At 42.4% G+C, this 21,886-nt stretch overlaps 1 protein-coding gene across 1 annotated transcript; it reads right to left on the bottom strand.

Moving 5' to 3' along the window:
- Positions 1-3,324: 3,324 nt before the first annotated feature.
- ngfa (nerve growth factor a (beta polypeptide)) lies at positions 3,325-21,493 on the bottom strand. Its single transcript, XM_084552748.1, has 3 exons — positions 21,473-21,493; positions 6,342-6,449; positions 3,325-5,545 (listed from the first exon to the last, which is right to left on the bottom strand). Exon 3 carries the CDS (start codon positions 5,532-5,534, stop codon positions 4,644-4,646), a length of 891 nt encoding a protein of 296 aa, XP_084408874.1. The 5' UTR covers positions 5,535-5,545; positions 6,342-6,449; positions 21,473-21,493; the 3' UTR covers positions 3,325-4,643.
- Positions 21,494-21,886: the final 393 nt, after the last annotated feature.

Below are 21,886 nucleotides of genomic sequence, written 5' to 3'. Positions count from 1 at the left end.
AATTTCTATCATTAAGCCGAGTTTCAGCCAATGAGGAATTCTCGGCTGAGGAATTGTCGACGGCTGGACGTGGAGCAAACTGAAAGTGTTGTTTTTCAGATCCCATTTGCGCAAACTAAATATAAATACGACTGAAGAATTTCAAATTTTGAAACTTACCTTACAATCTCCTCAACTTTATTTAATTATGTGACGATATTACGTGTTTAAAATGCAATGAAAACCAGCTCGAATAATTTAGCCCTTAACACAACAGAAGTTATAGATTCTTTATGAACAAGTATATATTGCATGTTAATGTCACAGTTAGTATTTCCTGATCCTGTTGTCTGGATACCGGGTCAAAACACACTCTCATCTTTGCCGGTCATCTACTATAGGGCACTGAAGTAGAAAGTTTGAATAACTTGTTATTCCTTAATGCATTTTCCAACTTAGTACAAAGTATCATTAGAGAAGCAGAACATCTAGATCCACTGATAACCTCTGTTCCCAACAACTGAGAACATGTACTTCAGGGGCAGCACCATGTTAAACATACAGTAAATATTTTGCACACGACCATGGAGCAGAGAAGGAGGAGGAGGAGGGGGCATCCAAAGAGCAATTTATTTTATCACTGGCAGTTAAGCACTGGCTAGAAAATGTCCTTATAGAGGAACAAAGTGGCCTGCCAAGCTGAACGATGGAGGGAGCGCTGAGTAAGGCAGGAATGACATGATGGAGGGAAAGAGAGAGAGAGACTGAAAGAGAAGGGCTAGCACAAATGTATTAACCATCCACTCATGCATCTGTCTGAATCATTTAAAACTTTGCACTCTGGGACTCATTAAAACTGCAGCGGATGAAGAGAAAACTGGAAAAAAAAGTTTAGTTTGGACTCTAACCAGAGCAGCGCCAAAAGAAGAGAGCCTGATAAGACCACTGAGTCCCAGCTAGCTGGTTGTTGCTAGTTGTCGGCGGCTCTGTTGCTATGTGGTTCTAATCATGTCATAAAAAAAAAATGTGTGCATGCCATAGCCTCCATAAATATAGATATCAAACAGCTGACCAGAATAGTGCGACATGAAACTTAATGGGTCCGTCATGAGGAGCACATGTCTCCGGCCTTTAAATTAACAGATAAGTTGATGCTGTGTTTCCTTATATTTGATTTAGAGTGTAAGTTGCATATAGAAAGAGCATCTTGGAAACTTACTGTCATCACTCTCTATTGTAAGCTTTTATTTTCATTTCTAGAATAGGAAGTGATCAGTAACGGCTCTTGCTTTTTGGCGGTTGTTCCACTCATGTCTGATTTAGCACCTTGAGCTTTTTCTCAGGTTATATTTTATTTTATTTTATTTATAAAGCTGTGATCACACCACTAAACCTCAGCATCATGACTACAGACTTGTAGGAGCCCTTAAATCTGGTTGACACTTTCTATCTGTGGCAGCATAGCACCACCTACTGGTCATACTGCTAGTTCATTTTCTAAAGTGCACACAATACAAATGTAAATGGCCCCAAAGAAGATGGGAAGTGCATGGTTTCAAAGCACTTTGGCACCATCCATAGAAATAATAAAATGCTGTTTATTAATAGTATCCATTCACGTTTGCCTACATCTCTTTTATATATCATTTAGACTAAAAGATGGAAAAGTTTACGAGATAGAAATAATGAGAACGCGAGCCATGTCTCTTTACAGAAGACTGTGACCTTGGCTTCATCGTTCTCTCTTTACATGTTTGTATACCTTCACGGTTGCTGCGGAAAAAAAACATTGAGGTTAAAAAGAAACCACACTTCCTGCTTGCAGCTCCTTCTAAAGTGAGAGGTCGTCTTAGGTCGGCGTCTGGAAGAAAAAAAAAATCTCTGATCAGAGATATTTGTTGTGATGAGGTTTCCTGGCAACGCATCGTGTATGCATGATCGGTGAAGCAGCAGCAGCAGTAGTAAAAGGTGAGAGCACGGCCAGGCTGCTGCAGAGGGTGATGATGTGAGGAGAGGTGAAGAAGAAAAGAATGAAGCAGAGAGGGGTTTCTCTCCTATTCCTTTAGCACTGACATCTATTAAGTCATCTAGTTTTCTATGTGGCCACAAGAGGGTGGCATATTCTCACCGAAAGACAACAAAGAGACGTGGCGCGAAGGGATGATTTGAAGTATACAAGGATATACTTAGGTTGTTGTCTTTTGAGGAATTGTAAATTTTCTTGGGAATATGGGCTACAGGTGTAAGTATTGGAATATGACATGTCGTTTGACACAGACACACATCACTGCTTTTACAGTCACCAGATCATAGCCCAACTGAGTACAAATAGTTCTGAGATGTCTTTAAGATGTTTTGCTAGTACACTTGTTCAAAATCTACCAGTGGATTTGCAGTGACATTCAAGTGAGATGACTGACTTTTTTTTAGGTATGATTTGGATCTTTGTCCTGAGTAGAAGCCAGCCTCTTTTATCTGTGTCCGTATCCGTTGCCTTGTGTTTTTTCAGCAAATATAGCTTTGGTGAAATAGCTCACTTTTGACTTCATATGGCCACAGCACTTACTTTCAAAATAAACTCTAGTTTTTCCAGATGTTGGCATGAGGTTGCAAGTGAGTTTTTTCTGATAGCTTGTATGTAAATAAATGGTGCACCGCCAAGCACAGGAAATGTCACCAGCTGCGTATTCCCAGTGACAGGCATTGCAAGTTCTAATAAGTCCATTAAGACCTGATGTTTTATCGCATAATAATATCATTATTAGGGGTGGCACAGTGGTGTGGTGGTTAGCACTGACGTCTCACAGCAAAAAGGTTCTGGGTTTGAATCCACCGGCCGACTGGGGCTTTCTGTGTGGAGTTTGCATGTTCTCCCTGTGTCTGTGTGGGTTCTCTCCGGGTACTCCGGCTTCCTCCCACCATCCAAAGACATGCTCATTAGGTTAATCGGTGACTCTAACTTGGCCGTAGGTGTGAGTGTGTATGGTTGTTATCAGGCGTAGTTTACATTTGAGGTACCGTACTTTCTCTTCAAAACTCAACAAAATGTATTTGTAAAATACCTTACAAAGATACATTTTCATTTCTTCAAACCAGTTTTCCAAGGTGACAAGAAGTACTGCTGACAATATTTCTCTGCCTGTACAAAATGCCTGATGTTGAGAACAACATTCCCTTGCCTTGACAAGAGTCTGCGTCTACTACATACTACATGTGCTGCGTTCCCCCAAAATCAAACCTACTCCGCTGCTGGCTGATGTTAGCTGTCCCAAAATGACGCTTATGTGCTTACTGGGACACAATATAATTGTAATTCATTAATTTTTTTTTGTGTGTAACCACTTGTCCTCTGTAGGGTCACGGGGGAGCAACCCAGGGGGGGAGCCTATCCCAGCTGTAATTGGGTGATAGGCAGGGTACACCCTGGACAGGTCGCCAGTCTATCGCAGGGCTAACACAGAGAGACAGACAACCATTCACACTCACACCTACGGCCAACTTAGAATCACCAATGAACCTAATGAGCATGTCTTTGGGAGGTGGGAGGAAGCTGGGATACCCAGAGAGAACCCACGCAGACACAGGGAGAACATGCAAACTCCACACAGAAACCACCACACTTGTTGGTTGTGACCCCATGAGTTATTTTTTGCTCTTAAACTGTGTCTTTTAGGGTCTGACGAGTTCAAACTAAACAGTATTTCAAAAGGAAAAAGCTAATTACAGAGCCAACAACAGCATAGTGTTTTCTTTTTCTTATTATGCCCTTTACATTATTCTTACTGCCCCTTAAATGATCTCAAGTTAGAAGCTATGATGTGAAAATCCTGCAGCTAGAGACCGTAAACACAGTGATACTGTATTTTATCACATCATGAAGGTGATATGAAAAAAACACATTTGTATTCATACACAGAGGAAGCAAGGAGCAGTGCTGGCATTAACGTCTCAACTCCTGAGGGAAATGTACTTGAAGAAATATTCAGCCTTTGTCCGTTTATTGTTTGGTGGAGGACAGGTAGGGTATGGGAAGTTTATGAAAGTTTCTCACTTGAAACAGCCGCCTGATGAGTCTGCAAACGATGCTTATCAGGACGGTGAGAACCGAAGCTATAAATGTGCAGGCTCTAAAGCCAAAACAACGAGCTGAAAGATGCTAAAGAGGAACCTGAATGACATTCGTCTAGAAATAATAATCTGATCATAGAGCAGCCTCAAAATTCAAAATGTGACAATCAACAATATCTTGAATGGAAACAACAAACCAGATAAGTATTGAGGTGTTTAATAAATAACAGCATGAACAACACGACAACAATAACATCAACATTAAAAGCTTGAATTCATTTTGTCTTTATACACATACTGTATGTATATATTTTCATATTTGACTGTATAAACCATAAATATGACATGCAGTCCTCATAACTTAAAACAACCAGGTCTTCTCTGACTGAGGTAGGGTCAGGGGCCGAGGGGTTGGACAGAAGATGTTGTTTGTGTGTGTGTGCGTGTCTGTGTGTGTACGTATAGGTGTGAGTGGACTGAATGCTTAGAGGTGGAGGAAAGGATTACAGTATTGGCAATAAAGCTGCAGTGGCTGTTTAGGAGAAGTGTGTGTGTGCTTGGTTCTTAGTTCAGTGGTCAGGAGTTGTCCTCCTCAGTCAGTGACCCATTTTCCCCGTCCAAGACTTCCGGCTTAGAACACACACACACGCTGCATTGATGCGGATGAATCTCCAGGCTGTCCGTTCCTTGAAGATGGTCAGGGCACTTACGAATATGTGTGTGTTGGTGCAGTAGGAGTTCCAGTGGCGACTGTCGATGCCGAGACAGCCCGAGTTGCCCGATTTGGAACCTTGTTTGCCGCCCCGTCCCCCGGACCTTCCCCCGTTTGAAGTCCCGGAGCCCCTGTGCGTGGGGGAGCGACAGGTGGTCTCGTAGAAGAACTGTTTCTTCACCACGTTGTTGATTGTAACATTGGGCAGCACCGTCACCTCGTTTCCAGCTATGTCTGTGGCCCGTGTCAGGTTGCCCACCCAGGTATTTATGCTGTCACATACCGAGTACTCCCCTCGGTGCATGGTGTGCGATCCCGCTCTGCGCCTCACCCTCACCCCCCTCACCCCTTCAGTGTCATAGTCCTCGCCTTCCAGGGCATCGTGCGATGGAGGCACCTCACTGAAGACAACACGGGGCGAGGAGCGGTAACGTCTCTTGGAGAAGAGCTTGGGGTCCACCACCGGGATGGAAGGGTCAGGGGGGGAATCTGATGTAGACTGCCCGACGACGGGGCTCGTATCTTGTGTGTGTGAAGCTGCCCGATGCGGCCTCTTGGTCCTGTGATGGCTGGTCCTATGACGCTGTTGTGAAGTATGCTCTTCAGATAGGTGGTCCCTGGCTGCTGTATGCTGCTGTCCTGCTCTGTGATTGGCTCCCGTCTGCTGTCCTACTTTGTGGTTGGCTGCCCCTACGCTCCCGGCCAATCCACCTCCCATGTTCAGTACAGCCTGGACGCCGATCAGGAGGAGCAGGACCAGTGGTGACGACCTCATGGGCACACGTCCTGAGCAAACGGAAAAAAGGGGAAGTTCACATAATGTCATACCAATATCTAAGGTAATTTTATGTATTTTTATATTATTTAAATCTATTTTATTGTTAAAACTGCTGACTGACAAAAGATAAGCGGATAAAGTAATAATACAAAATACATTCATATAAAATAGGAACTTTTTTTTTTTTTTTAATTTACATTTTGGTACACATTGTAAACATTAATGTAGATGGTAATGTCCCGACAGACAGTTGACCTCACTTTTAACTTATTAGTACAATGCATGTCAATGCTGTTTTACTGCCACAGTTTTCCAACATGTAGCTAGTAAAATCTTAGTAAGGGGGCATTAATCAGAAGAACCTTGCTGCTGCTCGGATTCTTTGAGGATTTCCTCAACTTACTATAAATAGCTCTATTATGTTGGCAGTAAAACCACCTTCCTAATATTGTGTAGGTTGCTCTTGTGCCTCCAAAACAGTTCTGACTCATCAGAGAATGGGCATGGGCCTTCTGAGGGTGTCCTGTGATGTCTGGCCTTTGGGCCTTTGGGTCCTATGGGTTGAGGGGAGGGGCCTCTGTGGATCATCCCACAGATACTTGATCAGTCTGGGATCTAGTGAATTTGGAGGCCAGGTCAACACCTTGAGCATGTTTTTTGAGTTGTTCCTAAACCTTTCATTCTGTTGCTCTGGTAGTGTAACAAATCTTTTGCCACATATTACATTTTAGAGGAACACCTCTAGTCTTGCTTGAGTGTGCCTTTGTGTGTGTGTGTTTTGCTGTGGTGTGCGTTTAGGTGTACCTGTGGAATGTGTCCAGTTGAAGTGGGAGCCCCTGTGGACTCTAGAGCCAGACTCCAATGCAGGCTGGGCCCCTTATGTCTGCCATCTGGACCCCCTGAACTACAGCTCTGTAACACACACATATACACAGATTTAATACAGGTGCAAATCATATTTATTACTGTTATAATAAGTACTGGTAATTTAATTTAGTACATTGATCCTTGTATACACAGCTCTTTAAAATGTTTTTTTTTTTTTCCAGTTCTCTGTAAAAGGGACAAATTCTACATGGCACACCCAGTTATTTTCTGTCATACAGATGACATTAAGTGGTATACGTTGCACATATAGAGTGAAATATGCTAAGCAGTGAAGCTGAGATGATTTTGAGAGCACCACTAAGTGCTCATCCCCCTATCCAAGACCACAACCGCTTCTACAGACACACACAATTCATCATTATCTGACCTTATCTCCTGCAAAGTACACACACACGCTCAGCATGTTTAACTCTCACAGCTTAGACTTGCCATACATTGGAATGTGAAGCATTTCACACCTCATTACATGTTATGTTACGTTCTATATATTGAATATCGAAGCACCCCGACGTGCACCAATAATAGAGGATGTTAACACATGCAAACTTAGCCCGAGTGTGTTTCTAGACACACATGCATGTGCACGCAGGAATGCATGGAAGGCTGTTTTTATGAATAGTTTGCGTGCTTAGATGCCGACATGATGTGCGTGAATACACACACCCCCTCCCACGCAAACACTCGGTAGGTCACTGAGGTGAGTTGAAGCTGGTGTGTCAGTATTTTTGACTTATCTGCAATGTTCTCTAGAATCCATCTTGCTGGTGCGTCGTTGGAATGCCACACAGTTTATCAGCGTTGTAAATGTTAAACATGTTTAATTGCACTGCCTTGTTCGGAAAGGTGCAGCCTTCATTTAGTGATTCATGATTATCTTTGCAAAAATGAAACAGTTTTTATTTAATCTCTTGAAGCTGCCAGTATTAGCACATCTTAACCAGATGAGGTCAGCGTTGCCTCCTTTGCCAAAATGAACCAGCGTTCGGAGACATTGTCAAGCAGCTGAGAAATGTCAAAACGTCACTGGCTCTGTTCCCTTTAGGCACATCAACTCAACAGAAAGAGAGAAGTTTAGCATCTTAAAATCATTTTACAGGCATTTTCCCACAACCTACAGATGGCTTTGTGTTCCATGAAACACTATCTCTTTTACCTGGGAGTCTACAAAGTACTCAAATACCGCTTATGGTAGCTTATAAGCTACTTCTTTTCATGCTTGTGTGCTTTTCTGTCTGTGGCATTTATATGATAACTGGAGTTACTGGTTAATATTCAGTTGTGAAATAAAGCCTGTGCATATATACTCAACACTTTAAGATGCAGGATCTGCAACATGCAATCAATTACTTTTACACTGTGGTATTGTGGCTTATGTAAATACTCCTTCAACCACAGCTACCACGCCAGACTGGCATTACATCTGCAAAGCAATCAAGTAATCTTGGATAATGGCGAAAAGTATTGTTTTGGGACGCTGACCTACTAGTGATATCATTTTGGCCTCAGTAAACACAATTACATACACACACATACACACACACGCCCATACGCATATGGAGCTGGTCCAAACAGGCAGTGAGTTGACTGATCCAGGCTGACGGGCAGCTCACTATTTACATGGCCCAGGGTGAGCCTGGAGGATCCTAATGTTAAAAATATGTGGCTTGTGTTTAAGGCTAACGGAGCCAGCGTAAACACTGCAGCGCAGGAGCGCAGAGGTCAGAGTGGTTTAGAAAGAACCTCTGACTTATAGGATTACTTCAGCACTTGATCAGAATCTGTCTGACGATCACTCTGACCCTCTCGCACGAATACTGTATACAGAATAACAAACATGCACACATGCGCTGCCATGCTTGCACAAGTTAGTGGGATTGTCCGCAACAGGATCTGGATGCGCTCCCAAAGCAGTTTGTTTGTTTTATGGTTTTGCGGAAACCCAACCACATTTTACTGCAGAAATTCTGAACTAACTGCACTGGAAAGATATTTCAGGCACATCTGCAAGGTGTTGACTGGGCCTAGAGAAATGAAATGGCCAAATGGGTTTCACGTCCTATATCAAATGCTGGAGAAAGGCGACTGTTATGTCAGTGGTAAAACAGGAAGTCTCAGGGTAGCGTGTAAGGCGTGAGCTGCTTCCCTCCTCAGCATTCAGGAAAACCAGAAAACCAAACACACATGGGAGACGCCGTGAAGAGTTAGAAAGCTAGCAGTCTTGACTGTTTTGTGGCCAAATAATGACAATGGTATTCCAAAACCCTTGAAGCAACGGGAATGACAGATTCTGCACGGTTCACATTTCCATGCAATCAACATACTGCATTAATACACAGCAACATAAACAAAGCAATTGTTACATATCCTTTTGTGGTTCATATATTGTACCAGTGACTTCAACAAAGCTCTTTATGAGAACGTTATAAGCATGTGGTTAACTGTAAGGAGGTTCCCTTTCTTGCAACAGACTGGCCGCCCAGATATGCCACACAGTAAATCAAGACCGTTTTCTGTTGAGTCATCCGTCACTTTGGAGTTCTGTGCACCACATGGCACTACCTGGTTAAGCGAGACTGCCGAAGCTGATGAAAGTAAGTGAAACGAAGACATTAGTCACCGAGTTGCTCGGCTGTGACCTTGAAAACCAATCACATGGCAAACATGACAGAGAAAAACACTTCAAACAAGAACTGATTACTACCAAAGGCCTCAATCTTACCGGCACTGGCTGTGCAGCGTTAGCCAGTAGGCCGTTTTTATTTAGTCTCCCAACTACACAGGATGATCCACAGGTCTGGTGCCAACATGTCGCCAAACGATTGCATGTGGTTCGAGTACAATGTGTTGACTGCTGCACTGTGATAACAAGGCAGCTGGGCCAAAACACGAGCCGCCGGGCGAGCGTCGCCTGCCATCCATCTGAGGTTAGTTTACAGTAAAGCAAAGGGCTTCTTCCTATCTGTGTGATACATTAGTCATTAGTTACAAGTCCTTGTTAAAAGACGTGGAAGAGCGGCGTGTCAACGGTTTTCTCAAACAAACACACACCTCTCAGGGAGTGATGACAACGGTCTTAGATTATGAAAGGGTGAGAGAGAGAGACTGACAGCGGCAGACACAGGGAGAGGAGGAAAGAAAGGAGACGGAGAGAGGGTGATGCGGGGAAAAAATAAGAGAAAGGTCAACAGTTTTTTTTGGGTGTCTCTCATCAGCTCGGTGTAGTGCGGTTCCTCCTGCTGTCAGCCACTTGAAATAATTATGAAGCAGGATGACTGCCAGGTCAACTCGCTCCCTTTTACACAATTCCAGATGTTTGAACATGTATTTATTTCCTCTAAACATTTTCTCTAATACTCGTTAATCAACGTTTGAAGAACGCGACAACTTATAAGGATTGTCCTTGAGAGGAGAGTCGGTCTCCTTTTTGGAGACGACTCAACTTGGAGTCTTCAGTTAAATATCGCAGAATTCAGCCCTTAACCCAGAGACCCATGCTTTCATAAATATAGTACCGTTGTTAATGCTTCCATTCCTCATCTTATTACAGTTTCATTCAGACTCGTAATAGAAGCTTGTCACCTACAAAAAAATAAATAAAATCTGCCTGTCACAGTTTAGATAAGCTGCCATGTGAAACAGATGCAACAGCCAAGGCGCCGCCGTGAATCACGTTTTTTTGTCACGTAAAGTGATGTCATGCAGGGTTTGTTAAGAGCACAATTAAGTTACACTCTCCAAATGTTCCTGAGAGGCTGTCAGTGAGAAGCCTATTCTTGAAAACATGTTAAAGCTCACACACAGGTCAGGTCAGACAGTTGGAATAGAAAAGAAATTTGAATGATTTGATATCGATTCATAAAATTCTTGGACCGATTTAAAGTACGACGACAGAGAATAGTTGGACAAAAGCAAAGACATATACAAGATGATCCAAGGTAAAATATTGTGGAAATACCACAAATCTCCCAAAGCAATGACGACAATAGTTTTGAGTGAAATTCTTTTCAGCGAGACTGTTTTTATAAACTGAAATGTCTTCAAACTAAATCGATATTGAGCCGAATCAAACCAAATCGAGACCTTGTGAGTCGAAATTGAAATCAGTAGCAATGCCTACTTACTTTTTATTCTGATTTTCACCTGGTTAAAATGTTATTTCAGCATACTTTGGATCATTATCAAATTCTGACAGCCGAATATTGACTGTCTGATGTGTTTATGTCTCCATCCAGCTTCAGAGTTCACGATTCAATCAATAAATTCAAGTTAACCTACACCACTGCAAAAAAAAAAGACAACAGCCCCACACTTTGACTTTCCCACCGCCATGCTTTACTGCATCGTTAGCACAGTCCAGTCAGAGTTCTGCCTCTTGACCTCCTCTAAATAAACTTGTAACAATCTGTATCCGAATCTCGCTGAACAAAAATAACCCATCTCCAAAAGCTGCTGCCTCTCTGTTCATGTTCTTTTGCAGATGTGTGACCACCGTGTCACTCTCTTACTGTGGCCTTTGAACTGACTGCGCCTGGTGATTCCTGCCTGTTTGTCTTGATTTTAAACTTCATGCAAAAACACTGTGGACGGAAGATTGCTCACTTGATGAATATTGTGCCATTTTTGCAGCTGCTAAAAAACTATCCAAGATAAGTTATAGTGGATGCATTAAGTAGATTACCCTTAAGTTCACACAGGGGTTGAACTGTGGCTCAAATGTTTGTTTATCCAACATTTTTCTTGTAACAACTCTATCAACATCACGTAATTTTGCTGATCAAATCTCTGTTTTGGCGTGGAGCTCAGTGTGGCTTTAACTGGCTGTCCTATATCACATGGAAACACGACCGTCGTACACCTTTGTTCCTCGGCTCACAGCTTCACATCCGGTGTAAAAACACAAATGTGCGGCTCGGTCCCCTCTTTATGTTTAAAAGACGTTTGCTATGAGAACCGGGGCACCTGTTGTAAATCAGAAACACTTCAAACAGCGAATTCTGCCGCTCCGGTCTCGGGGCACAGGAAGAATGAAACAGGCAGTGTCAAACTGACGGGTGCGCACAACCTGCTAAAGCACTTTACTCTGCAGGCGGATGACAAACGATGCAAGATATGCAGAACCAAAGAACATTTAGTGTTGCAGTGTCAATTGCTACAATATGGAAAAAGAGAACATCTGCGGTTATTGACGTCAGGTTGCATTAGCTTGATGCAGCAATAAAATAAACGTATGTTGGAGTTAACAACATACTGGTAGAAGGTTTTCCAACTTTCAGATGTATCTAGCTGTCCACAGACTGAGCTTTCATTCAAGTGGTGCTGGCAGCTAAAAGTGGCAGGTAGGTACACACATCTAGTGAACATGTCCAAGTGTAGTGATACACAGCAAACACAACCTCTGAAATATATCAAAGCCTCATGTTTTATATGGAACCGATCAAATAAATTTACTTGATACCATACATGAACTCGATGCTACGAATTGGGAGATGGGAGCCTGGTTAGCAAGTATCCAAGGGGCGATGTCTGTAGGGTCTTTTTCAAAAGTGTATACTGTACCATTATGTTACACAGATGTTTTCATCATCAGATGCTGTAAAATAAAAGCCCGTGTATGTCTGTCGAGGGCATCTTGAGAATATCAGGGAAGCAGGGAGCCATGATGTGGAAACTAAAAGGGACAGGCTTGGCAATGAGCCAGGGTCTTCATCCTGCTTTCTCCGTTTCTGTCTGCCTTTCCGCCTTTCCGTCTGTTAATTCTTGCCTCTCCTCAATCTCCTCAAAGGCCAGATACATGGGTGTTTCTGTGTCTAACGGCAAACAGACTTCAGCACCACTCGTGTGTGCAGGTGTCGAGCGCTGGGTCAGATCATTATTTCCTCATCTTAAGGGAAAATTACACAACTTTATTTTGACCATATCCACAGAACCTCCGACTTAAGATAGGATCCACATTTATTTTCCAACTTCAACATCTTGAAACAAAATTGTATGTGAGTGTGGGTTTGTTTTGTTATGTGAGTTGCGGACATATTTGGCTACTGCTCCAGAAGCTGCAAAGAAATTTCTTTAAACACCTACCAAGCACACAGACGATAGGATTTCAACTAGAACTGGGAATCATTTGTCTTGGAACTGGGATACCAGTTGGACTTGTGTCTGCATATGGCTCCACTTTTACTCTTTCACTGAAAGTTCAAAAGTGTTGTGTAGGGCGAGGTGTGCTGTTACAGTTTAGCTGAATCCAAATACCTATAAATTAAATGTATCCCGTGTACCTGTCAGACAATAGGTGCAATAATATACCCTGCATTTGTGAACTGTAAGCCACCTACAGTTTTCTTTGAAGTAACAAAGGCACTTCAGTACAGACAAGACACTGAGACATTCCTGTCAAATGTACTGCAAGACAGTTCCAGGAATCCGAGGCTTTGGCATACTCTGTATCTCTCTGGCCTCAAGAACTTCTAATCGGCTTTTCAGTTGAAAAGGACAAAAGAAAAAGTCATGCACGGTGCTACATGCGGCTGAACCTCTAATTTCCCGTCCTGACACAACATTTGTTCCAGATTCGTGTTATATTTACTATGGCAACCCCCGAGACCAAGCAGAGACATGACAAAAGCGTAACCTCAGCCTTTCCACTGCTGTCACACACTGTCCTACGGTAAATCGAGCAACGATTCGTCATAACAGAAAGATTGAATCCTTGTGGTGTTTGCGAAAGGGAATGGCGTTTTAGTTGGCTTTCATTTCAGCTGTAATTGCATTTGGAAGAAAGGGCAAAGAGTGGCAAATAGAAACTTTAAAGTGAAACAATGCAGCTCTTTGTACACTGAGGGATATTGGTTTGTTTGCTTAATAATGTGGTTTGTAGCACTTTCCCAGAAAAAAAATGCCTATTTTGTTGGCTGAAACATGTCGAGTTACATGAATGTTTCTGGGCATGTTCTTGAACAGGTGGATATTATATTAAACTTGCATCTAGAAGAACACAGTTTGCTAAACAACAACATGGGACCATTCCTCTAGCACCACAACTGGCTTGAAGTAATATATCATAAAAAAAAAAGTATTTTCTACTCAGTACTTTGAACAATGTGAGGCTGATTACTTAAATAAACTGTTTTTGAAATCATTAAACACAAGGTACAGGAAGGTTACCGCAACTAACTTGCAGCAATGCCTTCACTCCGCATGGTGCACTACATCTGTGCAGCAACAGAACAAGCAAAAATGAAAGCTGTCTTTCTCACGTGACGCTGCCTTAAATCTCTGTTGACACAACCAGTTTTGCTTTACAGAATTAATTGTCCTCGGAGACGATCAGATTTAGTGGTGACAAGCTGTTTGTTTGTTCTTAGGAAATCTTGGTGGCTGTTGATGACAGAACTACACGCACGCGGTCTTTTTGGCAATGAAGCGAAACCTCAGCGAGAGCACTGCGGTTGTGTTAGTGAAAATACCTTCTCCCCTTTCTCTCCCCCTCCCCAGAATTGGGCCCATCCCCATTCAGCCCACCCTCTCCCTGCGCTGGACCAGTGGACGTGGGAGGCCGGTCCTCCAGGCCTTGAAGGCAGGATGAACACAATGATTAACATGTTTTCCAGACCCCTAGTTTTTTTATGACCTTGACATTCAACAATCTTCTCATGACAAGTGCTTAATCTTTTGGCATGGCTGTGGTGATAACTCCCCCTCTCCCTGGTGAGAATTTTAAAATCCCACAGCGGTGCAGAGGAGGAGGAGGAGAAGGGCCGGAGACAAGAATGCCTGTCTGGCTGCAGACGGAGATGAAGACCGAGGGATGGAGAGGAAAGAATCAGAAAGATCAAACGATGGGGAGAGACAAGAAGCAACGGAGGGTGGGATAGAGAGGGGCGATGAGATGCCTTGGGAACTGACCAAATATAGGAGCATGTGATAGAAAGAAGCAGCGCAAAGTTGCAGGGGAACAGAAATGGAGACAAAGTTCAAGGACAGGTTTGGAGGGAGGACTGAATGCTTCAGGGAGTTACAAAGCAGTCAGGGGTAAGGGACATGTGGAGTTTCATCTCTGTCTCTCTTCTCTAAATAGCTTTAACAGAGAAATGCTCTCCTGTGTTTGCTCCAGCGGACAGATGATCTGCAGTCCCACAGACGTCGTTGATCATGTTGCTTATTTAGTCTCAGGGCATCCACCCATAGAAGACAACACTTCAAGTTGTCCAAACAGAGGTTCACTCATGTTCAGACTATTCCTCTTGGAGAACATCAACATTTGTGTGTGAGTGAAATCCCCACCAACGATTAAATGTAATGTATGTCTGTTGGGTTTCTGATTAGGATCGCTGACTAACGCGAGTGTGAGTCATTCAGCTCCACAACCTGACTTCGACTGACTTTGACTCATCTCATAACATTATATCTGTCCTCTGAACGTCTTGTACAGGTCGTGCCCTCGACAAAATCGAGCATATAGAATTATATGTGGCACTGACTGTTGTAAGCAAATCAGCCGAGGAGTAATTGTTAAGTGAGTCACCCAGGTAAAGCACAAACGTAGCACATAAATAGAAACATGGGCGTAAATAGATATGCTCGCTCAGACGCCCAAGTCTGATACCGTGAGCATGGGTGCGGTCCTGCGTACGCAACGTGGGTATATGCTGAGTCAGACACCAGAATTTTCACGCATTGGGTTCTTTTGGTGTGTTTAACTCGGATTCTGTGATCACAAGCTAAATCTGATACAAAAGTGGGGACAGTATATGAGAAGCTGTTATCAGATCTGACTGCTAGCTATTTAGCTATGCCTTCCAATTTAGGTTGGTGTAAAATAAACATGACGGAAAAAAAATCAGCCATGGTAACAGCTTGGTGGCAGCAATTTCTATCTGTCAGTACGTCAGAACTGTCTTGTACAGACATTCATGATTTGCGGATGATGACGTATTCTAACTTCGATGACCCCACTGTCCTGTAGCATTACTGGGACTACAATAAACACATTCACACAGTCATTCATGGTTCCCAGAACTGAACTTGAAAGAAACTGCCTCACTGATGCCATCATCAGGCCAACATTTCAGTTTATGCAATATTTATATATGTGTTATGACCTAACAGGTGCAACGCTAATTACATTCCCATCAACATCAACACCAAAATGCTAAATTGGGAGCATAGTAAATATTACGCCTGCTTCACATAAGCACCAAGCACCGGCATGCTTTTGACTGAAACTAAAATGTTTCCCCCTGCATGCAAAACCTTCCATCAATCTTTGTCGTACTCGCATGGACGGCACTGTCAGGATCGTTAACTGAATCCTCAAAAGATTGCAAAAAAAAATAAATAAATGTATACGTGTCGTCACTCCTAGTGTTTGTTGATTACAGCGTCGCACTGTTTACTGAAGACTTGACCCGACCGTCTCCTGCTCTGTGTGGTCTCTCCATCGCTCTGTTATTGCTCTTTCTCTCTCTGCTTCTGTGCCTCTCTGCCTCCCTCCCTCCCTCCTTCTCCTTCCCACCCTCCCTCCAGCTGATGTCAACCACCTGTCTGCGTGGGACCTCCCAAGCCCATCCTCTGTCTGTTAGCAGCTTGCCATGTTCAGTGTGTGAGCGGAGCTATGGTGAAAGAGATAAGGCGGCTACTTTCCAGCGCGGCTCCGTGTGTTTTCGTGTGTGTCTGTGTGAACCTGCAGCAGGGGTTTAGATAAATTAATATTAACTGTAAAGTTTGATGCATGGGCTTAGCGGAGAATCCAGCGAAGAGGAATTGCTTCCTACAGCGTCACCCTCCGCAAAAGTCCTCATGACACAGCATTAATCCTCCAGTTTTAAATATAACATGGCAGAAAAACTATGAAGGCAGAAGCGGAGAAACGTACTTCTAAAAGAGTCTGACTAAAAGGTGCTTTATTAGTTTCTGCTGACGTTGTAGGAGACCAATCTGTTACAACTAGCCAGTGGCTCATCATTATGGATCCTATGCATTCTCTAATCGGCATATTCCAAATAAGTGCATAATGAGCGGCTACAATTATATCCTTGGGGCTAAGGCGTGTGTATGTGTTTGATGCGTATCCAACACAAACACACATATGCAGTACATACACATGTACACACATGTGCATCGCTAACACATCTCATTCACAAGGCTTTGGGGTCAATTTGAATATTTGAAAAGATCAAGTATTTTGTTCTGTTGTTGGTAACAAGGGAGAGTTTCATGTCCGGACAAGCTACAGTCTAACAACCGATTGGGATGAAAGAGGAACTAAAGTGAGAGCGAGACAGTGTCATCACTTCAATCCAAATGTACACACACGCACGAACATGAAAAAGAGCTGCGGTGGAACAATTCAAAACAGTAGATGTGCACTAAATCAACAGATTAAGACCACAACACTGTTATTCTAGTTGTAAGAAAGGCCCAGGTAATTTAGAGATTTATCAGCTTGTGTGTTTGAACAGCGTGCACATGCATGAGAAGAGAGCGAGCCATAGCTGAAAGTCATAGAGGCATTTAATGTGGAATGAGCAGGCATGTCCGCACATTTATGTTTCTTTTTTTTTTTAAAGCATATACAGTCCACACATGCACATGTGTAGACATAAGAACAGAAACACGCAAACACAGGCAGGCATAGCCCTTTGACAGAGCACCTGTCGAAATCAGATCTTCAACAGTCAAGCGCAAACACTGGCTCGCATTAACAGTCCTGGATTCAGTTTTCAGTGTATGTCAACGAAGGTCTAAACACAGGACTGTATTATTCTTATTTTGTACAGTTTGAAAGGGCTTCAAAACCAGATCCACATAAAGAATCCCGCTCATGTCTGATTAGATTTGTGTCCAAACCCAGTAAGTCACAAATGTCAAACAACGTTAGCCATGATTTCTGTTGAATAAGTACTCTTCCAAACATCGTGAGAAGTTGTTTGTAAAGGAAACATCAACAAGAATTACTGCAGAAAGGTGACGTTACGTTTCCGTATTTCCTACTCGGCTCGGCTCTATGATCTTGTGCTTCACAGTTCAGGATTCTGACCTGTTTTGACCTCAAAAAAAAAAAAAGAAAAAAAAAGAAAAACACCAGTTTACCTCCACAAGCACAGAATTGTAACCTCAAGGTTGAACTCTGACCTTTTACCTTGCCCACTGATTCCAGACGGACCCTTCAGCCTGTTCACTTTACACCAGATGTTCCTACCCCGCTTTGTGTATCGACCTAAAAGATAACCTGGGTCCTGGGTTTACATTCTGACCCGTGAGTTATCGTCCTCTCATTTTCACCACAGGGAAACCGTTCCGTGATGTTCACCGCAGAGAAGAGCTGAAGAAAACAACAGCTTATGACACAGTATCTGAGTTGCGATTTAGGTTTGTAACTGACACACACAACAAAACAAAAAAGATACTCTTCAGTGCAGTGGATTTACGAGGTAAGGATGTGCACATGTGTTCAACAAATGGATTTCCTCATACTCTGGGTCAAAAACAAATAATTTGGCAATGCTGCAAAAATTGAACAAACCTTGGGAAGAGGATGCTCAGACAAACTTCTTCGAGAAGGGATGATCACGTCTGCAGATTAAATGCATTATCTGTGTGATCAAAACTTTATGTTACCACCTGGCACTCACACCCAGTTTTCCTAGTAACACTGACAGTACATGAGTGTTATCATGCATGGTGATTTCAGACTTTCTCCAGTACATTACTGATGCTATTTAATGTTTCTCTTTAACCAAGTCACAAATGTCCTTTCATATAGGTTGCAGTAACTGTAGGAACAATTCTGAGTACATCACGGGTGAAATTGTATTTGATAATTCAACCAAAGACACCACGTGAACCAAATAAATAACTTTCACTTTTTCTTCTGTGCATGAGCAAATAAATAAATAAGAATACTACAAATCTAATCAAGTGAGTTAATTTCTATTTTATTCATTTACAAAATATGTATTTGTATGAATGTAAACTACGTCGGAATTAATGCATGTGTTGGAGGTTATGCTCACGTCTTATTTTCTTCTCACAAAGACACAAACCCATTATCACACTAACCAGCCGGGTTTTAAAACAAAGGTTAGTCGAGAAGAAATTGATCCCATAATAACCCGTGTTTGTTTTATTATTTGTTGCTTCAGTGTCACTTTAAGTGCAGCTGACTTTAGGCCTCAGGTTTAAGAGCCAGAGTTAAACTGACAGTCCAGGTGTGCCACAGCCCCTGCCCTGCCCAGCCCAGGTGTCCCATATAACACTGCGTAGTCTAGACAGCTCACATCATTCCATCCTTTATTGTCTTTAAGGGGTGGATCCTCTTCCTGTCACAATCTGAGCAAGTACAATTTTTCAGATTTATTTGCTTGTTGGTGCCGCTATGTCACTTCCACGCAGAGGAGCGGCGAACGAGGCAGCGAGACAGTCGAGATCTGACGGTAATGTGTCGACCATTGAGGCATTTTTACTCATGCGTGTGCAATTGTGTGATAAAACAGATGTGTGGTGCACAATTAGATTACAACTTGTTAAAAGATGCACTCTTTCACGCCACAAAAATCCGAAGAAATGACTAAATGACTAAGGAACAAATCAAGCATTGTGTGGTTCACCATCAAACTGATGGATTTACATGGATTAACGTGTAAATACAAATGTGCCTCAAAATTCATGAATAATTATTTCGTAACATTTTGGTAGGATGAATCGTGACGTCTGCTGACACAGTCCCGGCTTGACTTCACCCATTATTAACAGGTGCTTCTAGCCCTCTGTCAGGGTTATGTTTTTAGAAAACGACCTGAGCGAAATCACATGAATAGTCTGTGTCAGCTAAATGAATAAAATGGGCATTCAGAACAGGAAAGAATACACATTAACGTCCATGACCTAAAAACCTAACTAACTAACTAACAAATAAAAGAACCCATCTCTTGCATTTTTTTCTCCCAACAGCCAACTCAGTGTTGTGTCAGTGCTTTAAATTAATTGCTTCCCCACAATGCATTTAGATTTTTTTTTGTGTGTGTGTACCTTATAGTAAAGCGTTATCCTCTCTTTCTTTCTCTCTCATACATACACACTAATGCACACATGCACACACATATACACTGGTAGGGAAAGCTGTAACTCAGCTTCAAAGGGAAACCTGAGAGGGTCATGAATAATCACAGACATCTTTGTCTGCGGGGGGAAAACAGCACTGTCCATCTGCCCTCCATACACATATGAACAGTAGTTCATACGGCTTAAGCTGTTTTTAGCACCGGCATTGCGCACACTCTCGGGTTTAAAGGACATATCGAGAGGATCCTTTGTAAACTTCAAACAAAGTTTAAGATATCACCACTATTTTATTTTTGTAGTTGGAAATTTTGTAAAATTGAGTCTCAGATTCACTGTTGATGTAAAAAACTGAACAAAAAGAGGGAAAGGGCCAGTAAGGTTACAGTGTGTCATAAATACCTCCTTCTGCATGAGCTGACAGACAGTTAAGCCCACAGGCAAACCAAGATAAACTGTAAATAGACAAAATGCTCAAATTAAGTTTACAATGCAATGTAGGGTGTTGGTAAAATGATCGGAGCAACATCAGAAAAACTAATTTTACCAGATGAGGAGAACTTATCCTGATGTGCATTCAATTTAAATGGTTGCACAATAAGTGAACCATTTATATATGTGTGGTTTTTTTTGTTCGGTTTCTGATTTGTTTTTTATTCCTAAAAAGAGACCACAGGCCATTTTTCTTTTATCTTTATATGCATTTTAATTTCACATGGACGTCTAATAAAATGAGCTCTGAATTATCCTGTGTTTATCACAAAGACAGTGCACAGGATCTGTTGAGATGTCATGTAAGATATATAGGCGGTTGGCTGCAGCTTACTCCTACAGATAGGTGATGAAAACAGCAGTCAGCTCCCCTCCAGCACACCACAGACCAGCGCAACTTTTTTTTCTTTTCTTTTTTGTGGAGAGGTTTTTAACTCACTGGCCTGAGTTCAAAGTGCACAAATACTGTCCAATGCTGCACAAGCAGAAAAAAAAATATATATCTCTACTATTCTGTATTCGGGAATTTTACAAACACTCACCCAATGATGATGCCATGTTTGCAGCATCTTCAAAACAGAATTAGACTAAATTTTACAACACTGTAGATCATAGGTTGAAGCTTTTAGTATATGTTTGTGTGCGTAAATGTTGGTTTGCAGTGACATTCCTCCCCTGTCAAAGCCCGAAAGGAATTCCCTTGTAGGAGTGGCAGGCATGAGGTCTGTGTTTAGCACACACGCATGCTTGCTTGCATACACACACACACACACACACAAATACAAATATTCATATTGGAGTAAAATAATAATAATAATACTGATTAAAAAAAAATTGATCAGTAGCGCACCCATATAAGCACCAGGCCCCACCCAGATATAAGGATAGCCTCAGCAACATACTTCATGTTGGACATTGGAGCTCATCAGAATCTACAAGTCTTTTGAGGGTTGTGTAACATGAGTGGAGAGAAAGACAGATAGAAAAAGAGGGGGAGAGAGAGAGACAGAGAGAAAGAGAGACAAGGTAACCTGATGTCCCAGGAGTTTTCTGAACAGTAAACGGGCTCTCATTGAAGTTTGGAGAACCCCCCTTTTTCTTTTTCTTTTTTTTTTTTCTAATCCTCACCTCTATTCTCCCTTTCTCTCTACACCTTGTCTATCATCTGCTCTTTCCATCTGCACGTATCTGGAAAACCAAAGAAACACAAACACAGGCAGCGTTATCTTGTTAAACTTTTTTTTTATAGTGGCTCCTGTGTGTTGGTGTCAGCTGGAATTTTCTCCCCTCTACACTACAGGGGGACTAACTGGCTGCTGCTGAGCTCAATCTCAATTTGGAGGCTCCACTTTCACTTAATGACAGGTATGAAAAAAAAAACAAAACTTTAAGGCACAGCGTCTAAGATAAACTCTGCTATCCCGTCCTCTGTGGACACACGCCCAACACATTCACACCATGTTTAATTAGAGTTTTAAATAGAACAAGGTAGAACTCACCACCCTGTAATGATCCTTCTCCTCCTTCTCGCACCACTGAGTGGAATCTTCCACACAAACTCAGCTATATTCCACCTCACTCTCTCCAGGCCAGGGGTAGAATTATCCCAAACTCAAAATCCCGCTCCTGCTTTTAAAGCTGTGAATCTAGGTCTCGGGCCATCCACTTCTGTCTGTCTCCCTCCCACACTCTTTGGGAAATGGATTGTTCTAAAAGTTTAGTGAGAGGAGTCCCAAAGCTGCTCCCTCCCTCCTGTGTGGCTCACAGCAGGTCCTAGTGCCTACCCATTCCACATGTTTCCGTGACTGAAAAAAAAGAAAAGTAAAAGCGTCTCACATTATACACCTAACTGCTGTCATTCATTTTTTCCTCCCATGCATCATCCACGTGTGCCTCTCTTACGTAAAACTGCG

Source organism: Chelon labrosus (assembly GCF_963514085.1).
Source record: "Chelon labrosus genome assembly, chromosome: 10".
NCBI classification, from domain to species: domain Eukaryota; kingdom Metazoa; phylum Chordata; class Actinopteri; order Mugiliformes; family Mugilidae; genus Chelon; species Chelon labrosus.
This window is presented reverse-complemented; position numbering and strand designations above follow the sequence as displayed.

Excerpts from the sequence above, each read along its gene's own strand:
- ngfa (XM_084552748.1), bottom strand. The coding sequence starts at position 5,534 with ATGAGGTCGTCACCACTGGTCCTGCTCCTCCTGATCGGCGTCCAGGCT.